Source organism: Homarus americanus, unplaced genomic scaffold, assembly GCF_018991925.1.
Source record: "Homarus americanus isolate GMGI-L3 unplaced genomic scaffold, GMGI_Hamer_2.0 scaffold7222, whole genome shotgun sequence".
NCBI lineage: Eukaryota > Metazoa > Arthropoda > Malacostraca > Decapoda > Nephropidae > Homarus > Homarus americanus.
This window is the reverse complement of record NW_024728630.1, coordinates 5,747-30,835: the sequence shown is the minus strand read 5'-3', so window position 1 is coordinate 30,835 and position 25,089 is coordinate 5,747. Positions and strand designations below refer to the sequence as shown.

The following is a 25,089-nucleotide window of genomic DNA, read 5'->3' as shown; positions in this document are numbered from 1 at the left end:
CTGACTGAACTCTTTCTCTTCCTGCTGTAGGCTACGAGTGGGTGATTATGTAGCCTGACTGAACTCTCTCTCTCCTGCTGTAGGCTACGAGTGGGTGGTAGGCCTGACTGAACTCTCTCTCCTGCTGTAGGCACACATGGGTGGTTATGTAGCCTGACTGAACTCTCTCTTCTCCTGCTGTAGGCTACGAGTGGGTGGTTATGTAGCCTGACTGAACTCCTTTCCTGCTGTAGGCTACGAGTGGGTGATTATGTAGCCTGACTGAACTCTTTCTCTCTCCTGCTGTAGGCAGTGGGTGGTTATGTGGCCTGACTGAACTCTTCTCTCCTGCTGTAGGCCAGAGGGTGGTTATGTAGCCTGACTGAATCCTCTCTCCTGCTGTAGGCTACGAGTGGGTGGTTATGTGGCCTGACTGAACTCTTCTCTCTCCTGTTGTAGGCTAGAGTGGTGGTTATGTGGCCTGACTGAACTCTTTTCTCCTGCTAGGCTAGAGTGGGTGGTTATGTGGCCTGACTGAACTCTTTCTCTCCTGTTGTAGGCTAGGAGGGTGGTTATGTGGCCTGACTGAACTCTTTCTCTCCTGTTGTAGGCTACGAGGGTGGTTATGTGGCCTGACTGAACTCTTTTCTCTCCTGTTGTAGGCTAGGAGTGGGTGGATGTAGCCTGACTGAACTCTTTCTCTCCTGCTGTAGGCTACGAGTGGTGGTTATGTGGCCTGACTGAACTCTTTCTCTCTCCTGCTAGGCTACGAGGGGTGGTTATGTGGCCTGACTGAACTCTTTCTCTCTCCTGCTGTAGGCTACGAGTGGATAGGATGGAAGAACGACTCCCGCCAGACGCAGCCGGTGGAGATCACCTCGAGTTCGACTCCGTCAGAACTTCACCGGCCTCCACATGTACACCAACAACTTCTTCACCAAGGACACCCAGGTAGGTCTGCCACCAGGTAGGTCTGCCACCAGGTAGGTCTGCCACCCTCCGCACTCCAGGAAGGTCTGCCACCCTCTACACTCAGGTAGGCCTGCCACCAGGTAGGTCTGCCACCAGGTAGGGTCTGCCACCCCTTCACACCCAGGAAGGTCTCCACCAGGTAGGTCTGCCACCCTCTACACCCAGGTAGGTCTGCCACCCTCCACACCCAGGTAGGTCTGCCACCTTCCACACCCAGGTAGGTCTGCCACCCCACACCCAGGTAGGTCTGCCACCCTCCACACCCGGGTAGGTCTGCCACCCTACACCCAGGTAGGTCTGCCACCCTCTACACCCAGGTAGGTCTGCCACCCTCCACACCCAGGTAGGTCTGCCACACCCTCCACACCCAGGTAGGTCTGCCACCCTCCACACCCAGGTAGGTCTACACCTCTCACACCCAGGTAGGTCTGCCACCCTCCACACCCAGGTAGGTCTGCCACCCTCCACACACCCAGGTAGGTCTGCAACTCTCCACACCCAGTAGGTCTGCCACCCTCCACACCCAGGTCGGTCTGCCAACAGGTAGGTCTGCCACCCTCCCACACCCAGGTAGGTCTGCCACCCCCCACACCCAGCTAGGGTCTACACCCACACCCCAGGTTCTGCCACCCCACACCCAGGTAGGTTCACACCCTCCACACCCAGGTAGGTCTGCCACCCCACACCCAGCTAGGTCTGCCACCCTCCACACCCAGGTAGGTCTGCCACCCCACACCCAGCCTGGTCTGCCACCCTCTACACCCAGCTAGGGTCTGCCACCTCCACACCCAGGTAGGTCTGCCACCCTCCACACCCAGGTAGGTCTGCCACCTCCACACCCAGCTAGGTCTGCCACCCTCCACACCCAGGTAGGTCTGCCAACAGGTCTGCCACCCTCCACACCCAGGTAGGTCTGCCACCTCCACACCCAGGTAGGTCTGCCACCCTCCACACCCAGGTAGGTCTGCCACCCTCCACACCCGTGCTGCAGTCTGCCACCCCCACACCCAGGTAGGTCTGCCACCCTCCCACACCCAGGTAGGTCTGCCACCCCTCCACACCCAGGTAGGTCTGCCACCCCTCCACACCCAGGTAGGTCTGCCACCCTCCACCCAGGTAGGTCTGCCACCCCCACACCCAGGTAGGTCTGCCACCCTCCACACCCAGGTAGGTCTGCCACCCCTCCACACCCAGGTAGGTCTTCCACCTCCACACCCAGGGTAGGTCTGCCACCCCCCACACCCAGGTAGGGTCTGCCACCCTCACACCCAGGTAGGTCTGCCACCCCTCCACACCCAGGTAGGTCTGCCACCCTCCACACCCAGGTAGGTCTGCCACCTCTCACACCCAGGTAGGCCACCCTCCACACCCAGGTAGGTCTGCCACCCTCACACCCAGCCAGGGTCTGCCACCAGGCAGGTCTGCCACCCTAACACCACACCAACAACACACACCAGCAGGCCACACTTGAAGAAACACCAATACCTGAAAGGACAATGAGCAGCCTGGACAGGTGTTTTATAGCTGTGTGTGTCTCTGACGGTGTTTTATAGCTGTGTGTGTCTCCTGACAGGTGTTTTATAGCTGTGTGTGTCCCTGACAGGTGTTTTATAGCTGTGTGTGTCTCCCCTGACAAGTGTTTTATAGCTGTGGGTCTCCCCTGACAGGTGTTTTATAGCTGTCTGTGTCCCCGACAGGTGTTTTTATAGCTGTGTATGTCTCCTGACAGGTGTTTTATATGTATGTTCCTCCTGACAGGTGTTTTATATGCTGTGTATGTCTCCCCGACAGGTGTTCTATAGCTGTGTGTGCCTTGTCAGGTGTTTTATTGCTGTGTGTGTGTCTCGACAGGTGTTCTATATCTGTGTGTGTCTTCCCCGACAGGTGTTTTATAGCTGTGTGTCTCCCCGACAGGTGTTCTCGCGGGCGCGGGTGCTGTTCAGCGTGGCGGGGAACACTACCACGTACAACCAGCTGTGGAGTTCGAGTACGTGGTGGACCGCATCTTCGAGCACGCGCGCAACGTGACCATCAGACTCCACAACGCCGCCGCCAAGTACGTCAAGCTGCAACTCTACTTCGCCCTCAGGTGGATCCTCATCTCCGAGGTCACGTTTGACTCAGGTAGGTTCTCTTGCTGTTACTGTTATTGCTACTGTTACTGCTACTGGTTCTATTACTGTTATTAATTCTGTTACTGTTTCTGTTACTGCTTCTCTTACTGTTACTGCTTCTTCTTACTGTTACTGCTTCTCTTACTGTTACTGGTTCTGTTACTGCAGCTTATACTACTTTCTTCAATGTAACTGGTGCTACCTCTGTTCCTGCTGTATCACCACTTGATCCTCAACACAACTGGTCCTTCGGGCTTCCTCTTCTGACTGTTAATACTTGCTTGGGTGTAATTGCTACTTCTTGTCTCTCATACCCGTGGACACACTTGTTCCATGAAAGGTTAATGGCCTTGCCGACTGCTTGTGGTGTTACCGTCTACAAATGGTACAGCTCCTTATGGTGCTAATGGTGTGATATTTTGAATAAGTTTACATTACTATTCTTAAATCTTTTTCAGTTCTCATCAATCATTATTTATCATTCAAAGGACCACAAGTTTATTAGTGATATATTTATAGATATTATATGTTTTGATGTGGTGACTCAATTCTTATTTTCCATGGTTCTTGTATCTCACAGTTCCGTGCACCTGTAACCTGACGGATGAAGAGATGGTGTTGACGACGGAGGAGACGGTGAAGAAGAAGTCCTTGATGGAGGTACAGGATCAGCCCCCAGTGGTGCCAGCACAACCCTCCTCCTCAGGGTTCTTGGTTGGAGGTCTAGCCACCTTAGGCGTGGTTTTTGGCGTGGTTCCCGTAGCTCTCTGTGTCTTATATTACCGCCTTAAGTTCTCAAAGAAAACTAAGACGCTCTCCTCCACCATCAACAGCGTCGATGCCAAGAAAGTGTCAATGAAAATGAAGGATTTTCACATCAATATGAATCTTACGCCGACTTCCAATGGTTACTCACGGGCGAAGGGGGAACTGTATGGTCACGTGACCATGGAAGAGGAGGCGGCCGCCATGTACCAGGAACCTTACAAGGGTCCGCTGCACAACCCTGGGTACTACACCTGGCCACACTGTCACGCCCTCAGAGACTCTCAAATGTCCCCTGCCCCTTGATACCGACGACTCAGTGGACTACGCAGTTCCTGATGTCAACATGACTCCACCGCCGCCATTCTCCGATGTGTACTCCCCGCCTCCTCCCGTCCCCTTGACGAGGCCGCCGTCTACGCTGCCAACAGTCAGGGGCCGTAAGGACTCACCTCTGCCGCCACCTGTGCCACCCATCCCTCCGCCCCCCGAACAGCAGTACTATGCCGCCCCACAGTTATGCTATGCTACCAACATCCAGGGCGTCACTGGCTCCGTCATATATGCTGTGGCCGATGGGACCAATGTTTTTAAAGAACGCCCAGTTCCTGAAGTGACTCGGCAGCGCATACGCAGCTTGGAGACTCTTGGCGAGGGAAAATTCGGCATGGTTCAGCTGTGTGAGATTGAGGACCCCAAGGGATCACAGATGGTGGCAATGAAAAGCATCAGGGCAGGTGCCAGCGAGACTACCAAAAAAGATTTCCGCCAGGAAGCTCGAATCTTAAGTCGTCTTGATGATCCAAATATCGTTCAGCTGGTCGGGATGGTGACACGGTCGGAGCCTCTGTGTATGTTACTGGAGTACATGAGTTGTGGCGACCTCTACCAGTTCCTCAGGAAGCACCAGGGTGATGGGACCATCGTGCCTGCTAACTTCACGGATCCGGAGGAAGACGCGGACCTCCCAGTTCTTAGCTATGGGGCTCTTATTTATATAGCATCCCAAGTGGCCTCTGGAATGAAGCATTTGGAGGCCCTCAATGTGGTCCATCGGGATTTGGCGACTCGAAACTGTCTGGTGGGGAGTGAATTAACTATTAAAATATCGGACTTTGGCATGAGTCGATCTTTATATTCCAGCGACTACTACCGGCTGAGTGAAGGTCGGGCTCTCCTGCCCATCAGGTGGATGGCGTGGGAGTCTATCCTTCAGGGTCGGTTTTCCACCAAGAGTGACGTGTGGGCGTTCGGCGTGACGCTGTGGGAGATCCTAACGATGGCCCGCCAGCAGCCCTACGACGAGCTGAGTGATGACGGCGTTCTGGAGAACGTGTCTCACTGTTACCATGGTGATGGCTCCGGTATGATGGTGTTGCCTCATCCGCCGCTCTGTCCTCGCGAGATGTACGACATGATGACTGCCTGCTGGAGACCCAACGACCGCCAGCGACCTCCCTTCTGGGAGATCCACCTGTTCCTGCAGCGTAAAAACTTGGGTTATACCCTCTACTATATAGAGTGAGTTGTAACACAGCCTTCCGTGCACGAGGTCTTCATTATCCATTCAGTTATTCGGAGTGAGGTACTCAGGAGGTACTCGTGTTGGACTACTCTCTTGAGGACTTAGTGTGAGGTGTCTTGCGCTATCTTCATAGACCTTTCTGTTTCTGCAGCACACACTCTGGGTTACAAAGTCTATTGCATAAGTAAAACAACCTGTACCAGTCTGGTTACTCCTGTTAGGCTTCCTTACTTCGAATTTATTCTCAGTGGTTTTCAGTGCCTCAAATGTGAAGACCTGTTGTACGTATTTCATAAAAGTGAGCAATTGAAAATTGCCATCATGGCCCTCCAGCCAATTTGAACAATATTAATTACAAAATCTTTGCCGACCGTCAAAGGATGTTTTACAAGAATCTCAAACCTAACTTACTGTATGTAATCACTATATGGTGCTGGTCTACCTGTCTTGGGTAGTCTGTGTTCTTCCAATCAAGACGAATGTCATTGCCAAACTCTGTCTTACCAGCCGAGGAAAAGTCATGGCCAAAGCACTCAAAGAAACGATTATGAACACTTCTTGTTAACGACTACACCAATGTCATGTTGCTGACCTCTGAACACGGTGCACTCTTGCAATCAACAAGAATGCCGTAACTTTACCAGATAATCCTTGCTGGAAAAGGTGTTTCTGAATGGCGTTTTAGCTCTTCATGTTTATTGCCCACTTTATGGGTTAACAGGTGGTGTCAGCCCCAGCACCATGGAAGGATGTCGTTATATTAGGGAGTGTTGAAAACCTTCTGCCAGTGACTATCAGATCCAATATTTAAGAATTTTGAGCTTTAAAATATTTGCAAAGACCTCAGTGAAAAAGATGGACCACATTTTGGACATTTCACCACAACAGGGCCACCACGGTCATAGTGGACAGCCCCCATTATACGGAGTTCGAGAACCAAGGTCGATCCTCGGTACGAGAAACGACTGTGTTCTTGTGTTAAATGTTGCATAATGCATTTCACGTATCCAGGGGTTCGTTATATTGTTATAAAAATGTTTACCATGAATGTTTACTTACAACTCCTTTAACATTGCAAAAAACATTACACTTGAATTTATTTTGATATTTGTAGTTGTGTGGTAGTCGTTGCTTTCATCCCTGTGGGATTCTTAAATAGCAAACTCTCAATTCAGTAGTTAATGGTGTGTGTTTATTATGTGAATAAAATTTCAGCACAAATCAAATTGTCTCAAAACATGTGACGTCATAAGAGGAACAATGCTTAAAGAAACTTATTCGTAAGTTTGTTAATAACAAAAACATCTATTTTCTGTCACACGATGTTCAACCATATCGTGGTTCACAAGACCATATAAAAAGTGCTTCCGTGTGACGTCATTAGAGGAATGATAAAGACAAGATAACTCATTCTAACAAGTACTATAAGAGCTAAAGTGTCTGTTTTATCATGTGATTTACAACCATATCGTTTTATAAAGTCACACAGTAAGTGCTTCCACGAGTCTCTTATTTTTCATTATACTTTTTTATTACCGTATATATATATATATATATATATATATATATATATATATATATATATATATATATATATATATATATATATATATATATATATATATATATATATATATATATATATATGTATACTTTACTTGCATTCTCAGCCACTAGAGTTGTGTTGTGGTTTGCTTAGGCTGTTGCAATTCAATTAATTAACCTTCGTCTGTTGGCGAGGTCCTGTGATTTGTCTGTGATATATATATATTAGTCAGGATTGGTTTTCAGTGAACGAAGACCAATAAAAAGCTATTTCTTGCATTATTATTTCTATTGTTTTTTTTTTGTTCGAGATTATTTGATCTTGAGTCAACTTGGCTGATGGTGGAATATGGACCCAGATTTACACTCAAGATTCAAAGTGGTGAGAAGTTTTTCATTTCTTTTCATTTAAGTGTCATTGTGTTAGCCACTCTGAGAATGAAGAACATTGAGTTAATTAACATTTCTCACGTATATCATGCAATACAAATAACTGTAACTTGTGTCTATAATGTTAATATATGTGTATTGTAAAGAGTGTGGGAGTTTATTGGTTATTATCACCATCTTTGTTTACATCAGTTTTGTTCACGTAACCACTTAAATGGAGTTTTATGAGCTTCTAGTCAAATTGTCTGCCACCGTTTTCATTTGCATTGAAAGGTACTGCAAAGATCTCTCTCTCTCTCTCTCTCTCTCTCTCTCTCACCCAACTTACGATAATGAAACAAACTAGAATACCTTAAATGGTAATACATATCCTGTCATTGAGGTCACTCTACTGTACATACATATATATAAAGTTTAGTCTTACGATCATTATTTCTTCTTGTAAAGGAAAAAAAAATAATGTACAGTTCTCTCTCTTATTGGATGGCATTACTGTTAGAGTCTCTCCGGGGAGTTTGTCTCTCTATCTCTCCCTCAATTCTCTCTGTCTTTGGTGATTATGTTCATGTAGAGAAAATTTCGTTTTTTTAGATATTGATAAAGAAAAATAAAACCACTTCTTAATGTTTACACAATATACAGTGACGTAATTTTTGGGGAAAATAGTCAAAATCAATTGTTTATTTTTTTTATGACAGAACAAAACATAACGAGACATTAACTGTGTTTTATGAAAACTCAAACAGGACTTAAACCCTTTATTTAAATACTCGTATCTATGTAATGGGAGTCTGGATCTCTATATAAAGGTCATTTAACCATAGGGAACAACACCATGGATGCAGTTACTGAAAATTGTAGCAAATTACAATCAAAATATATAATTGCATCAAAAAAGAAGAAAATATGATTATTCAAATTTTCTTTACAGGATAACTGAGGACATCCCCAGTGATGTCCAATAGATATATAGATATATATTTTGTAATGTGTGTGTGTGTGTGTACCGCTGTCTTCATGCTGTATGTTGTATTTTTTACAGAATTGTATGAAATAAAGACATGTATATAAATGTACTCTGTTTATTTGTTGCCATGTTATTATTACTCCTGTACCTGCCCGCCATCTTGTCTTACCTGTAGCTAATTAATACTACATCGAATAAATTTTTTTAGGAGTTATTTATAAGTTGCACAGTAATATCGACGGAGATATAGACAATAATTAATAACACGTTGTCCAAGGAGGGATCGAACCTTAGTTTTTTGTGTGAGAGGTGAGTATGGATGCCACCAACCCACTACCAGTCTTGCTTGTCATAATATTTTTCTTTCTTCTCTCTCTTTTATAACGCTATCACCCTTTCTACCATCTTGCCCTTACAGAACACAACATCAGCATAAGTGTCAGGGACGTCGTTCATCTTCATTCAATAAACTTAAATAGACCTACCTGGAGAGAGAGAGAGAGAGAGAGAGAGAGAGAGAGAGAGAGAGAGAGAGAGAGAGTAATACAAAAAATAAATAAATATATACCCTACACATTGACACGAACTAAAAGATCTCTGACAGAACCAACTGAAATATCACGGGTGAATTTTATTTATGAAGTTTTAGTATGATGTTCGTTGATAGCGATAAATCTATTAACCAGCAGTAGAGAGGAATTTATGTTATGATGTATAACTCTACATGAACATTAAAGTGAATGGTTAGGGTCATTAGATACAGTATTATAGTCATGTTCATGGTGACTCGGCAGACAGAGGAAATCATTAAGATAACTAGACTGAAATAAGAAGAGGAGTGAGACAAGGGTGTGTACTGGCACCTTCGTTTCATAGTAAAAACATCAAGAAATAGATCAAAGTTTTTCGTTTATAATTTACAATAATGTAAATGAAGTGAAAGACTTGGAGGGAGTAAGAAGATAGAAGGAAGACACTTGAGTAATAATTGAGGGACTTACAGAACAATAATACAGGAAGCAGAGGAGACAGATAACAAGGGATTGGGAGAAGATGAACAGTAGATCTATAATAATAAAAAGACATGTCCGTTAGTCTGTCTGTTCCAGTCACAGCTCCCAAACAGAACCAGTTAGAGACGTAAAACTTTACACACACATTACATGGGTCCCAAGGTTGTGCTTCTTGGTATTACTATTGATTACGGACCCCAGACTAGGATATTACCACGACTATTGTGGGAGCTGGTTACCCGTGTGTCTTGCTGTTTGACACAAGTAAGGAACACTCACTGTATGGAGAGAGGCCGGTAAACAGCAGGTCTGTGCCGTATGAAGGACTGACTGAGAGTGAGAGCCAAGCCAGCAACCCACTCTGGACGATATTGGAAATAATTACTCATACATCAGATATAACGGCTGGGAGAGGTGTCTAGAACAATGACATGCCCGTTATAATGAACACTTATCTATCCGGAATTATATGAGCAAAATATATGTACACTCGCATCAAAAAAGTATCGGTGCAGGGTGAGATCGACGAGTTCCGAAACGATACGTATACACTGTGATATGTCGGGAAGGTTGAAGGTATCCATACTCCACTAGGTGTTGCCATATGGCTGACAATCAGGGCTGCCAACATACGGCTGGAACAACCTGCCTTTCCCAAACCTATCATCACTGGTCTCAAATTGTTCACACTCCAGTATGCACCGATACTTTTGTTGCGAGTGTACATTAATACTTGCATCGGGTCATGGAATAATTGGTCATATAAAAGTATAATAAGAGCTTATATATAGGATGCTGGAGGGTGACATACAGAATTACTATAAACGTAAAGGTAAAAGTTATATTGTATTGATTTAGTGGATACCAAGAGAGGCCGCATGAGGAAGGATTATTACCGTGGAAATAAATACTGTGTAAGGGAGTGATGGCGCTGAAATATTGGAAGGGTATATAAACACTGATGATTCCTAACCCCTTGAGTACAATCCGACCCGCGCCTTAGTGCAGTGATTTAGGTACATGAGTAAGATACATTAAATTCCTTGAGTCTAATTACTCCCATGAGTACGATGGATTAACCCAGAGAGTAAAGTATCTTAACTCTGAGTACGATTATTTAAACTTCTGATTACGATATCTTAACTTTGGTAAATGGTCATCAGTCTCCCAGAGTACAGTACACTGATGTTATATTCAGGGAGTTAAACCATTATGGTCAAAGGGTTAATATTAATCATATGTTGTGAATAATGACTCAATAAACCTACACTGTTTCTCACTATTGGTCTTTTTTTTAATTAATTTATTTATTTATTTATTATTATTATTATTATTATTATTTTATTTATTTATTTATTTTATTATTGGCACCCCCTACATCCTTGTGAGGTGAAGCGGAAGCGTTTACAGTGCCCAACAGGGCTTGCCTGTATCTTGAGTTAAGGGCATAGAAGCTGAGTCAAGGGCGTAGAAGCCTGAAGAGTCAAGGAAGTGAAGAGTCAAGGGCGAGGCCTGAAGAGTCAATGTTCTTACGCAAGTTATTGGAAGCTCCAACAACTTTCTCTGAATACGAATTCGCAACTTTCGATTTACAGCAGGTACCTACTTTGCTATAGGTGAACCGGGACCAAGGGGACTAGAAGAGTGTCCAAACAACTTCCGCCGGCCGGGAATCGAACCCGTGACATCTTGGTTGCGAGGCAAGAGCGCTACCGCTCTACCACCAGCGCCCCCAAATTATTATTATTATATTTTTCGCCCCTAGGCCCTGATGCGGGTCAGTGACCTGTGAAAGGGTGGGCTAATGCCGTAAAAACAAAACAAAACATAAAAGACCTCACCTGTTCAAGGGCATTAATACATCAACACCAATCATTTACTTCAAACTTACTAAAACGAATACACTGAAAAACAAAACAAATATAAGTATAAAGAACAATACCAAAAGTGATGCAAAAATTTACCTTCTTTAATGGTATAGGTGCCTTAGCCCAAAAATCCCAGGTTGAAATTGTAACAAATCAGCCAAAATGTTTTGCCTCGTAAGGCCTACCCGACGCTACCATTAGGACAGAGACCCACTGTATAAATGGAGTCTGTAATAGACCTGTAATGGTGAAGATAAATGGATTTTAAATTCCACCATAATGTTGGTTCTAGTGTAGCGTAATATAATATTTCTCTACGCTGGATGTATTTTATTTTTAAGAGTAAATAAGATCAATAGTATTGTCGGTATATTCACTGTGTTGAGTATTGCTTATAGTTTGTTTTAGTTATAGTGTGTTTATCTTTTATAGTAAGTAAGTTCTTTCAAGTTAATATACTAAGTCCACTCCCAGGAGCTGACCTCTATACTCCTTTATTAAAAACCACCATCACCTACACACATAAGTTATGAATGTGATACTGACGCTCAGGAGAGAAGTATGTAACCCGAGAGTGATATGGTGGATGATGTTATGTTCCTGTATTACAGCGAGCGTGAGAGTCATCAGGTGTGTGCTGTTCCCATCATCTTATGGTGTGGTGACAAGAGCCAAATGACTTTGTGTTATTATTATATAGATAAAGATGGGATGGTGTAATAGTTAGACAGAGATAACAAATAAAAGAGAGATACATGAGAATATGTTATCTCACACACACACACACACACACACACACACACACACACACAGAAGCACTGAAACTCGTAACATTTTCACAGTTCTCAACCAATACGATAGGCTAACCAGAAAATGTATTGAGAAAAATATGACAGAAAAATATAGTTACATAAAGGCAATATATGATAGAGATGCTGGAAAACTATTGAGGAAAAATATAACATGTACAAAAATGATGGCAGCCGGGATGGGCAATACAAAGTGGAGCTATGATAACATATTCTCAAGAGTATTGACAGAATCTAACATCGGAAGCGGGCCCCTGATTGGCTGGCTTGCTTGACCAAAGAGAACTGGCCTTACATATTATTAAAAGAGCGTAATCGATAAAGAGAAGAGAGAAAAAGTGCATGTCGGGATTAGCTTATTCAACAGTGGATAAAAAGAGAGAGAGAGAGAGAGAGAGAGAGAGAGAGAGAGAGAGAACAATGACTGACTCCCAAGACTCAGTTTGTAGCACCGTTCACGTAGGTCAGTGTAAAGCAACAACTATTATATATATCTTCACAATGACCCAACACACACACACACTGTTGTTGACCCGTTGTTGTATCTTACGTGTCTGTACAGCTCAGTTATGTTGCTTGTTAGTACATTATTTGACAATGATTCCTGTTCATATGTTTAATATTTCACGACAACACGAGTGGTTTGGGTAACAATATAGGTATGATGTGTGATAATGAAAGATAGTTTATTTCCTGGTGTAGAGTAGTGATTAACATAAATAAATTTGGGTAGTACGAATCTCTGGTGGTTATGGTGATGGTAATAGTGGTAGTGGTGGTGATGGTGGTGGTGATGGTGATGGTGGTATGGTGGAAGGTGGTGGTGGTGTTGGTGAGGAAATGTGGTGGTGATAGTGGTTGTGGTGGTGGTGATGGTAAGGGTGGTTATAGTGGTGGTTATGGTAGTGATGGTGGTTGTGGTGGTGGTGGTAAGGGGTGGTGGTGGTTGTGGTGGCGGTGATGGTTGTGGTGGTGGGTTGGTGACGGTGATGGTGGTGGTGGTGGGTGTTGTGGCAGTGGTGATGGTGGTGGTGGTAGTGGTGGTGGTGGTGGTGGTAATGGTGGTAGGTGTGGTGGTGGTGTGGGTAGGTGGTGTGGTGGTGGTGTGGTGTGGTGGTAGGTGGTGGTGGGGGAAGGGTGGTGTGTGTGGTGTGGTGGTGGTGGTGGTGGTGACGGTGATGGTGGCGGTGTTGGCTGTAGCTGTGATGGTTGTGTGGTGGTGGTGGTGTGGTGGTGGTAAGGGGTGGTGGTGGGTGATAGTGGTGGTGGTTGTGGTGGTGTGGTGGTGGTGGTGGTGGTGGTGGTGGTGATGGTGATGGTAGTGGTGGTGGGTATGGGTGGTGTGGTGGTGGTGGTGGTAGGGGTGGTGGTGGTGGTAGGGGTGTGGTGGTGGTTGTGGTGGCGGTGATGGTTGTGTGTGGTGGTGGTGGTGGTAGTGTGGTGGTGGTGGTGGTGGTAAGGTGGTGTGGTGGTGGTGATGGTGGTGGTGGTGGTGGCGGTGGTAGCGGTGATGGTTGTGGCAGGGTGGTGGTGGGTGGTGGTGGCGGTGTGGTGGTGGTGGTGGTGCGGTGGTGGTTGGTGATGGTTGTGGTGGTGGTGGTGGTGGTGGTGGTGGTGGTAAGGGTGTGGTGGTGGTTATGGTGGTGGTGGTTGTGTGGTGGGTGGTGGTAGTGGGTGGGTGGTGGTGGTGGTGTCGGTGGTGGTGGTGATGGTTGTGGTGGTGGTGGTGGTGGTGGTGGCGGTGGTGGTGCTGGTGGTGGTATTGGTATCATCACATTTGTGTGTGGTGGATTAGTAAAACACTTGCTTCCTTATAGAGTGGTGATCAAGACGTGGTGGTGGTGGTGGTGAGGCCTGGAGGAAGTGGTGAATAGTGGAGAAGTGGTGGGAGTTGTGGAGGCTTGAGTGTTGAGGGGGGAGGGTGGAGGTGGGAGGGGAGGTGTGGGAGTGGTGGAGGCGTGGGAGGGTATGCGTGGGAGTGGTGGGAGGCGGGGGTGGTGGGGGGCGTGATGATGGAGGCGTGGAGGTGGGGGTGTGGGATTGATGAGGTGGGGATGGGTGGGAGGCGTAGGGTGGTGGTGGAGGCGAGGAGTGGTGGAGTGTGGGAGTGGGAAGGTGGGGAGTGGTGGAGGCGGGAGTGGTGGAGGCGGGAGTGATGGAGGTGGAGGGGCGGGGAGTGGTGGAGGTGGGAGTGGTGGAGGTGGAGTGGTGGGAGGTGGGAGTAGGGAAGGTGGAGTGGTGGGAAGGTGGAGTGGTGGAGGGTGTGGGAGGTGGCCTGGTGTGGTGGTGGGAGGCCTGGGATTGGTGGGAGAATTGGTGGTGGGGGCGTGGAGTAGGAAGGTGGAGTGGTGGAGGCGTGGGAGTGGTGGAGGCGGTTGGGAGTGGTGGAGGCGTGGTGGGAGACGTGGTGGTAAGGCGTGGTGGTGGTGAGGCGTGGGAGGTGATGGAGGGTGTGGTGGTGATGGGAGGTGAGGGTGGAGGTGGAGAGCGGTGGAGGCGTGGGAGTGGGGAGGCGTGGGAGTGTGGAGGCGTAGGAGTGGTGGAGGTGGGAGTGGTGGAGGCGTGGAGGTGATGGAGGCGTGGGAGTGGTGGAGGCGTGAGGTGATGGAGGTGGGAGTGGTGGAGGTGGAGGGTGGGAGGCGTGGGAGTGGTGAAGGGAGTGGCGGGAGGCGAGGTGGTGGTGGAGGCGTGGTGATAGGGGGTAGTGGTGGAAGAGATTAGTCATGGTTGTGTAGAAGCACTGGACGGTTTGCCAATGGCCTGAACTAGAGTCATTTCATCTATGAACACACAAGTAGGATCAAGTGGTGGTGTCCTCGTGTGTGTCCACCAGTATATGGGAGCAGAGCTTTATCTGCTGTCCTGCCTTTGTCTAGTGTAGCGAGTGACGGGGCACAGGTGCCAGTTCATGCGTTGGTAAACTTCTCCCCCGCTGGTAGATGCATCAAGAAGTCGCCTGAATCGGTCTCTGTCTGCCTCCATTGTATTGATTTGTCCGGATTTGTTTGGTCATTTGTACAGTGTGGAGAGATGCGAAAATGTTAGAAATTTTGTTCTTGGAGAAACTTTTAGATGAAACTTCCCATCAAATCCTTGCGCCGCTCTTGTGCACGTTGAAGGTCTTGTTTGATTTCTGAAGGGGCAACATCATCAGTTGAGACACATTGTGATTCTGTACAATCTCGCCCTAAAGGACTGAACTGCTCCAGTTGTTAGAAGAGATTGGTAGCAACCCATTCATCCCTTTCCATGCGATGACGACCCTGTCCTTTATTTTAAGTTAGATCTGATGATATTAAAATTTGCACACTCTTGTCCTCTGATAATGGAGCCAGACCACAACAACGAGCAAGTGCTAACTTACAACTTCTTATTTCGATAATTCCTCCATAAATCTTGTAGAGTTGAAGACACCAAGTGACTCATTCACTACGAATTCATCTGCAACGAACTGTGTGGTTTAGTTCCATCATACTAGACAAGTATGTAATTAGCGTATGTAATTAACTTGATTATAGACGATTATTAGAGACAAAAATTTCCTCGAATTAGAATGTGTGCCAATCGTTCTGCTCCCTTGAAGAGTCATAGGAGTTGAACCATAGTCGTGTACTGTTGTATTGTTTGAAGAACATAAATGTGGCATTACTCTCGTCTCTGTATTTCTCTCTGTACTCTCACCAAAAAATACAGTGATCTCTGTAGCCAAGTCACAACTACATGGTTACAACAAGGTGAAGAATTACCAAAGACAATCATCATCTATATAATGAAAACGACAAGAAAATGCAACAAACTTGATTAATTTTGGAGTCACATGAAAACACTAGACGACTGACAGAGTTAGTGAGCTTCATAGCATTACATAAACTGTTGATATTAACTTGTTAAAGGCGGTGTACGAGGGATCCAAGGCCGTGTATGAGGGCCCAGGTATGAGGACCCAAGGCCGTGTAAGGGGGACCTAAGGTTGAATGAGGACCCAAGGCCGTGTATGAGGGACCCAAGGCCGTGTACAGAGGGACCCAAGGGGTATGAAGGACCCAGCGTGTATGAGGGACCCAAGGCCGTGAATGAGGGACCTAAGGCCGTGTATGAGGGACCCAAGACCGTGTATGAGTGACCCAGTGTTGTGTATGAGGCACCCAAGGCCGTGTATGATTGTATAACGATTATTGCTTTATACGATACGATTTGGACCAACTTGAAAAAATATACCCAATGTCCGGATTGGCTGTGTGTGTGTGTGTCTGTCTGTCTGTCTGTCTGTCTGTCTGTCTGTCTGTGTGTGAATAAATAGGATTATATTTTGGAAACGTAAACAGTGGAGGATATAATAAGACCGATAAATGAGAGAGAGAAAGCGAGAATAATAGAGAAAGAGACACAGTATGAGAAAGAGAGGAAAAGGAAGAATGATGATAGCGAAAAAGGAGTCGAAGAGAGAGAGGGAGAGAGAGATAATCAATACCACAGAGAGACACACAGAAAAAAAAATAGAAGAGAAAATAAGAAAATAATAACAAGAATTCGATAAGCACAAATTGAGAACCAGAAAAAATTGATGATTGATGATAGAAAAGGGAGAAAGATAGGATAAGAATCAAGAGGGTAAGGAAGAACCAACAGCAGGATATGGTAGAAATGAGAGTGTCAGGGGAGAGAGAGAGAGAGAGAGAGAGAGAGAGAGAGAGAGAGAGAGAGACACAACGCCTGAAAAAAATAATAAAAAAATACAGATTTTTTAGGGGAAGAACATTTTTTCCCTAGGATTATCCACGTAAGGCTCTTAACTGTGTGTGTGTGTGTGTGTGTGTCTGTGTGGTGTCTGTGTGTGTGTGTGGTGTGTGTGTGTGTGTGTGTGTGTGTGTGTGTGTGTGTGTGTGTCTGTGTGGTGTCTGTGTGTGTGTGTGTGTGTGTAGGGAAAGACAAGAAGAAAGAGAATAATGATAAAATTGATGGAAAATATAAGAGGTGAGAGGAGGGATGGAGAGGGGAGGGAAACGTAGGAGGAGAGGGGAGAGTACTATAATGAGAGGGAAAGAGAGTGAGTAAGAAAGAAAAGGAGGAAAATGAATAAAGAAAGAAAAGAAGAAGAAGAAAAAGAAGAAAGAAGAAGAAGAAGAAGAAGAAGAAGAAATAAATAAGAAGAAAGAAGAAGAAAAGAAAGAAATAAATAAGAAAGAAGAAGAAGAAGAAGAAGAAGAAGAAGAAGAAGAAATGAAGAAGAAAGAAGAAGAAGAAGGAAGAAGAAGAAAGAAGAAGAAGAAAAGAAGAAGAAGAAGAAGAAGAAGGAAGAAGAAGAAGAAGAAGAAGAAGAAGAAGAAGAAGAAGAAGAAGAAGAAGAAGAAGAAGAAGAAGAAGAAGAAGAAGAAGAAAGAAAGAAATAAATAGGAAAAGAAGAAGAAGAAGAAGAAGAAGAAAAAGAAAAAAAAGAAAGAAGAAAAAAATAAGAAGAAGAAGAAGAAGAAGTAAAAGAAGAAGAAGAAGAAGAAGAAGAAGAAGAAGAAGAAGAAGAATAAAGGAAGAAGAAGAAAAGAAGAAGAAGAAGAAGAAGAAGAAAAAAAAGAAGAAGAAGAAGAAGAAGAAGAAGAAGAAGAAGGAAGAAGAAGAAGAAGAAGAAGAAGAAGAAGAAGAAGAAGAAGAAGAAGAAGAAGAAGAAGAAGAAGAAGAAGAAGAAGAAGAAGAAGAAGAAGAAGAAGAAGAAGAAGAAGAAGAAGAAGAAAAATTAATAGAAAGCGGAAAACAATAAATGAAGATGACAGAAAGAGAAAAAAATAAAACAATGAAATAAAAAATTATGAGGGATATTAAAAAGAAATTTAATAAAAGACAGAAATGAGACAAAATGAAAAAAAAAACGAACGATGATAAGAAGGAAATGATAAGCGAGAGAGAAACCAGGAAGAAGAATCCACAACAATAATGTGAGGAGAAGGAAAACTGAGAGAAGAGGAAGAAAGAAAGACTGTGAAAATATATGGCTAAGGTAAATGTGAGAGGCAGAAGGAAGGATGATGGAAAGGACAGAATGAAAAAAGGAGGAAAGAAAGAATAATCAACTTCATTTCCTGATGGATGGATAGAGTGGACCATCAAACTATTATATTGTACATCACCACCTCTATAACTACTACTACCACTATCACCACCTCTATAACTACTACTACCACCATCACCACCTCTATAACTACTACTACCACTACTACTACCACAATCACCACCTCTATAACTACTACTACCACTTACCGTACTACCACCACCACTCCCACCACCACCACTACCACTACTACTACTACTTAAATTTTTTTTTTTTTACCGTGGCCTCCAGCCTCCCCCAATAGCCACACCTTCGCCACCATTTATTTACCTTAATATTAAATATCCTAATACATAAGAAGCTATCCTATCTGTGTTAAATTAGTTGAGCCGCAGATCTATGCCGCATTCAGTCAATATCTGCAGCAGTTGTCGGAGTTGGGGCAGAAGCTCTCGTTCCCCTGAGGCAGAGCAAAGCCGACCGAAGGATAGAGAAAGATAGTCGACATCTCATCCAGGCTGTAACGAAACTTCTGGGCTGCTGCTTCTGTTCGGGGATCACCTCCGCGAGTCTGGCGTAGAAACATCTTGCACTTGGTCCCATCCCACCAGAGGTTTTGAACACTAGAGGAGTGAAGCTGCCTTGATCAACGTTTTGGATTCTCTCTCCATATGCCCTTATCTTGTCGTTCTCGTTCCTCCTATGTGCAGCATCGAGAGCTACGTTACGGTGACATGCGGCCATGGGATCAAAAATCCTGATGTCGAAGAAAGCTCGCTGTCCCAGCGTCCAGAATCCTCGAGCACTGACGTCAACACGGGCTTCGTTAGATGTGTTTGAAGTCCTATGTTGGAAGATCTCACCATCCAATGGAAGGAGGGTCGGTTCTACCATGACATCCCGGCAGATTTCCTTCAACATATTTGCTGTAAGGTCCCTTACTTCGTCATGCCTCATGCATATGAAGCCCCCTTTCTTGCACACCATGGCGTGATCGCCGTCATAGGAAGAGCCACACACGCATTGGGAGGGCAAACCTTCTACTGGCCGACCGTACCTTAGAGCATTGGCATCTGTAAATTCTTGTTTGTTAAGACTGAAACCATTTGCCCTTATCGGTAACGTAGTTAACCAGTTCGAGGCGCCCACCTCCTGCGCTATAGCTACTCCACTACCACCACCATCACCACTACTCCTCACTTTCACCACTACTACCCCACTTTCACCACTACTACCCCCACTTCACCACTACTACCTCACTTCACCACACTACCCCACTTCACCATTACCTTTCCTCCACACTACACCCTCACTTCACCACTACTGCCCTCACTTTCACCACTACTACCCTTACTTTCACCATTACTACCCCACTTCACCACTACTACCCCACTTCCACCACTACTACTCCCCTACTTTCACCACCACTACTACCTCACTTTCACCACTACTCAATTTTACTTCACCACCACCAATCCCCACACCCACCACCAACCACCCCACCTCACCACCACTCACCCTACTCCACCACCACACCCCCACCTCACCCACCACTCCCCACCCACCCACCACCACCACTTCCACCACCACTACCCCCACCCACCCACCACCACCACCCCATCACCACAATTACTTCAAACCACTACCCACTTCACCACCACCCACTTCACCACACCCCCACCCCACCACACCCCCACTTACCACACCACCCACCTACCACCCCACCACCACACAACCTCACTCACCACTACCACTTCACCACGACACACCCCCACTCACCAACACCCCTTCCACCACACCACCCCCACTTCACCACACACCCACTCCACCACCACACCCCACCACCACTACTGCCCCCACTTCATCACACACCACTCACCACACACCCCACCACCACCACTGCCCCACCACCACACTACCCACTCTCACCACTCACCCCTACTCACCACTACTCCCACTTTCACCACTACTCCCCACCACCACTACTACCCTACTTTCACCACTACCACCCCACTTTCACCACACTACCCCTTTCACCACCACTCCCCTCACTTTCACCACTCCCACTTTCACCCCACTACCCTTACTTTCACCACGACTACCCCTACTTTCACCACGACCACCCCACCTCACCACCACTCCCCACTTCACCACCACCACCCACTTCACCACGACTACCCCATTCACCACACTACCTCACTTCACCACTACTGCCCCCACTCTCACCACTACACCCACACCACCACACCCCCACTCACCACCACCACCCACTCCACCACTACCACCCCACTTTCACCACTACTACCCTTACTTCCACCACACCACCCCCTCACTTCACCACACTACCCCCACTCTTCACCACTACTAATTCTTACTTCACCACACTACCCCACTTTCACCACTACCACCCTCACTTTCACCACTACCACCCCACTTTCACCACCACTACCACCCTCACTTTCACCACTACTACCCCTTACTTTCACCACTACCCACTTTCACCACTACTAATTCTTTACTCCACCACTACTACCCTTTCACTTTCACCCACGACTACCCACTTCACCACTACCACCCTTTCACTCACCACTACTGCCCCACTTTCACCACGACTACCCTACTTTCACCACGACTCACCCTTACATCCACCCACACTAACCTCACTTTCATCACGACACCCTACTTCACCACACACCCTCACCACTACTGCCTTACTTCACCACGACTACCTACTTTCACCACCACTGCCCTCACTTCACCACCACTCACCCTTACTTTCACCACCACACCCCTCACTTCACCACTACTACCCTTACTTTCACCACTACTACCCTCACTTTCACCACTACTACCCCACTTCACCACTACACCCCTCACTTTCACCACTACTACCCTTACTCCACCACGACTACCCTACTTTCACCACTACTACCCTTACTTTTCACCACTACTACCCCTTACTTCCACCACGACCATCCTTACTTTCAACCACTACTACCCTTACTTTCACCACTACTACCCTTACTTTCACCACTACTACCCTTACTTTCACCACTATTCCCCTTACTTTCACCACTTCTTCTACCACTACTCCACAACTGTAGTCGATGTACGCTGCCTCATCCTTCCTCATCCTATCAATTCATTATGCAACAAACGCAACACTGCACAATTTAACGCATTACAGACATCCACAGTTAACGAGGCAGCATTCCCAACACACCCCTGCCCGTCTAATGCTATGCCAAGTACGCCAAATTGGCCTTAACAAGAAGAGAAACTTTTGCCAAATTAATTCGTCGGTGGATTTGTCTCTCTCAGTAGGATTTTATAGGACTCGACCAACTGATCTTAATTCTGGGGTTCCTACGTCCTGAAATCCTTTGAGTAGTTGAGTTTTTTTTCTCGTCTGTTGTTTATTTAGGTTTTGATTGTCATTGTTTTTGTTTTTTATTCTTTCAATTCACTTTTTTTGTGCTGGTGGTGTTGTCTCTGATGCCCGATTTTTTCTTGTTAACTCTTTTTATCGTTTTATTTGTTGTCGTCTTGTTATCGTTTTAAAGTCATCGTCTTCTTTGTTCTGCTCTCTCGTTCTGCTTTTGGTGTTTATTTTCTGTTATTTTTCTTTTGTTCACTGAATTTTTCTGAGGTTCCTTGTCTTGGAATACTTTGGAAAGACTATTTTTTTTTTCTGTCCATGTTTCTTTCGCTTTTGTCGATCTCATTTACATTTTCTTAAGTTTCCTCGTAAGTTCAACCAACACACCTCCTGCAGGCTCTGGCGTGAGTCTTAACATAACCTCCATTTCCTTTCCTTCACGGTCTTCTAAATTCATTACACTTCTTCCAGCTCAGTGTTCCAGACTTTATATTTCGCCTTTTCTTCTCTTCTCACTCTTTCCAGGCCGCCGCCAACGCTTGCATTGTAAAACATGCCTTACCTCTTTTTGTTTTCCTCCTCAGTCCTCACGGGGCGTCTAAACAAGCATTCCAGAGTATATTTTGCTCTCTCGTTCCTCCCTTAGTGATTTGCATACCACTATCCCAACGCTTCAGACCTTGTGTTTTCCATTCCTCCTTACGTAGTCTCTCCAGGTGGTAAATTCATGTTCCAGAATCTCTCTTTTATTACTTACTTCCATGCCTCTGAATCAGCATTCTGGGCCTTAACTTACCCTATCTCTATTTTCCCTTATTCCTTCTTGGAATCTACAGCAGCATTTCAGTTATCTGTTGTCTCTTTCATCTCTTAGTCTCTCAGTCCTCGACATTAGGATTCTACATCTTTCGTTATTTTTTTTTCATCTTTCTGTTTCCCTCTGGGCGCCCGTAGTACAGATCTAGATACCTTATAGTTACACCTACACTTTTCTTCCCCCATATCCCTTACACCCCATCACATCACCATGGCTTGCATCTTCCTCCTCTAACCTCTAACCTCCTCTCAATCCTTCCAGAGTTTCGCCAGCTTTCCAAAATCGTCATTCTTTACACTCTCTCTTTCTCATTTAGCCACCTCAAGTGTTCCAGCATCTAACCTCAGCCTCTCTCTTTCTCCTCAACCCCTTTAACAGCCCGTTCAACCAGAGAGACCCATATCTTCTTTCTCTCTCACCTCTTCTTTCTCCCTTCTCTGTCCTTCCAGGCGGCTACACCAGCGTTCCAGACACATCATCCAGTCACCATTACGGTCGGCCTCGCTGCCTAACTCCTTCCAGCCGCCATTAATTCCCCAGAGGTTTTACAAGTCCTGGTAGCGACGTGCAACCTAATGGCCGGGAAACTTTCCGTTGTAGCACTTGTTGAGGTGGCAACTGTTGTTGATATTGTTGTTTGTGACGCGAACTGTTGTTGTATGCTGTTTGTGGAGCGAACTGTTGTTGTTTGTGACGCGAACTGCTGTTGTTTGTGGCGCGAACTGTTGTTGTTTTTGGCGCGAATTGTTGTTGTTTGTGGCGCGAACTGTTGTTGTTTGTGGCGCGAACTGTTGTTGTTTGCTGTTTGTGGCGCGAACTGTTGTTGTTTGGCGCGAACTGTTGTTATTTATGGCGCAAACTGTTGTTGTTTGTGGCGCGAACTGTTGTTGTTTGTGGCGCGAACTGTTGTTGTTTGTGGTGCGAAATGTTGTTGTTTGTGGAACTGTGTGGCGCGCGTGTGGTTGCGCGACTGGTTGTTTGTGGCGCGAACTGTTGTTGTTTGTGGCGCGAACTGTTGTTGTTTGTGGCGCGAACTGTTGTTGTTTGTGGTGCGAAATGTTGTTGTTTGCGCGACTGTTGTTATGCAACTGTTGTGGCGCGAACTGTTGTTGTTTGTGGCGCGAACTGTTGTTGTTTGTGGTGCGAAATGTTGTTGTTTGGCGGACTGTTGTTGTTTGTGGCGCGAACTGTTGTTGTTTGTGGCGCGAACTGTTGTTGTTTGTGGCGCGAACTGTTGTTGTTTGTGGCGCGAACTGTTGTTGTTAGGCGCGAACTGTTGTTGTTGGGTTGCGGCGCAAACTGTTGTTGTTTGTGGCGCGAACTGTTGTTGTTTGTGGCGCGAACTGTTGTTGTTTCTGGCGCGAACTGTTGTTGTTTGTGGCGCGAACTGTTGTTGTTTGTGGCGCGAACTGTTGTTGTTTGTGGCGCGAACTGTTGTTGTTTGTGGCGCGAACTGTTGTTATTTGGCGCAAACTGTTGTTGTTTGTGCGCGAACTGTTGTTGTTTGTGGCGCGAACTGTTGTTGTTTGTGGCGCGAACTGTTGTTGTTTGTGGTGCGAAATGTTGTTGTTTGGCGCGGACTGTTGTTGTTTACGGCGCAAACTGTTGTTGCTTATGGCGCGAACTGTTGTTGTTTCTGGCGCTAACTGTTGTTGTTTGTGGCGCGAACTGTTGTTGTTTATGGCGCGAACTGTTGTTGTTTGTGGCTCGAACTGTTGTTGTTCGTGTCGCGAACTGTTGTTGTTTATGGCGCGAACTGCTGTTGTTTATGGCGCGAACTGCTGTTGCTTCGTGCCGAACTGTTGTTGTTTGTGGCTCGAACTGTTGCTGTCTTGTTGTTTGTGGCGCGAACTGTTGCTGTATTGTTGTTTGTGGCGCGAACTGTTCTTTGTAAATGTATCAATGTTATTATTGTTGTTGTCGTTGGTGTGGGTGTTAATTCTTGTTTGTGATCCTGCTGTTGTTCTGTGAGGATGATGTTTTGTTGAAGTTGTGATGTTTGTGCTGTTGTTCTGTGAGGATGATGTTTTGGTGAAGCTGTGATGTTTGTGCTGTTGTTCTGTGAGGATGATGTTTTGGTGAAGTTGTGATGTTTGTGCTGTTGTTCTGTGAGGATGATGTTTTGGTGAAGTTGTGATGTTTGTGCTGTTGTTCTGTGAGGATGATGTTTTGGGAAGTTGTGATGTTTGTGCTGTTGTTCTGTGAGGATGATGGGTGAAGTTGTGATGTTTGTGCTGTTGTTCTGTGAGGATGATGTTTTGGTGAAGTTGTGATGTTTGTGCTGTTGTTCTGTGAGGATGATGTTTTGGTGAAGTTGTGATGTTTGTGCTGTTGTTCTGTGAGGATGATGTTTTGTTGAAGTTGTGATGTTTGTGCTGTTGTTCTGTGAGGATGATGTTTTGTTGAAGTTGGATGTTGTGCTGTTGTTCTGTGAGGATGATGTTTTGGTGAAGTTGTGATGTTTGTGCTGTTGTTCTGTGAGGATGATGTTTTGTTGAAGTTGTGATGTTTGTGCTGTTGTTCTGTGAGGATGATGTTTTGGTGAAGCTGTGATGTTTGTGCTGTTGTTCTGTGAGGATGATGTTTTGGTGAAGTTGTGATGTTTGTGCTGTTGTTCTGTGAGGATGATGTTTTGGTGAAGTTGTGATGTTTGTGCTGTTGTTCTGTGAGGATGATGTTTTGTTGAAGTTGTGATGTTTGTGCTGTTGTTCTGTGAGGATGATGTTTTGGTGAAGTTGTGATGTTTGTGCTGTTGTTCTGTGAGGATGATGTTTTGGTGAAGTTGTGATGTTTGTGCTGTTGTTCTGTGAGGATGATGTTTTGGTGAAGTTGTGATGTTTGTGCTGTTGTTCTGTGAAGTTAGTCTTTTGGTGAAGTTGTGATGTTTGTGCTGTTGTTCTGTGAGG

General features: G+C 45.7%; 1 protein-coding gene across 1 annotated transcript; it reads left to right on the top strand.

Annotated features, from left to right (window-relative positions):
• The first annotated feature begins 2,904 nt into the window (after positions 1 to 2,904).
• On the top strand, positions 2,905 to 7,438 carry LOC121866164 (epithelial discoidin domain-containing receptor 1-like). Its single transcript, XM_042365767.1, has 2 exons — positions 2,905 to 3,075; positions 3,646 to 7,438. Exon 2 carries the CDS (start codon positions 4,177 to 4,179, stop codon positions 5,353 to 5,355), a length of 1,179 nt encoding a protein of 392 aa, XP_042221701.1. The 5' UTR covers positions 2,905 to 3,075; positions 3,646 to 4,176; the 3' UTR covers positions 5,356 to 7,438.
• The last annotated feature ends 17,651 nt before the right edge of the window (positions 7,439 to 25,089 follow it).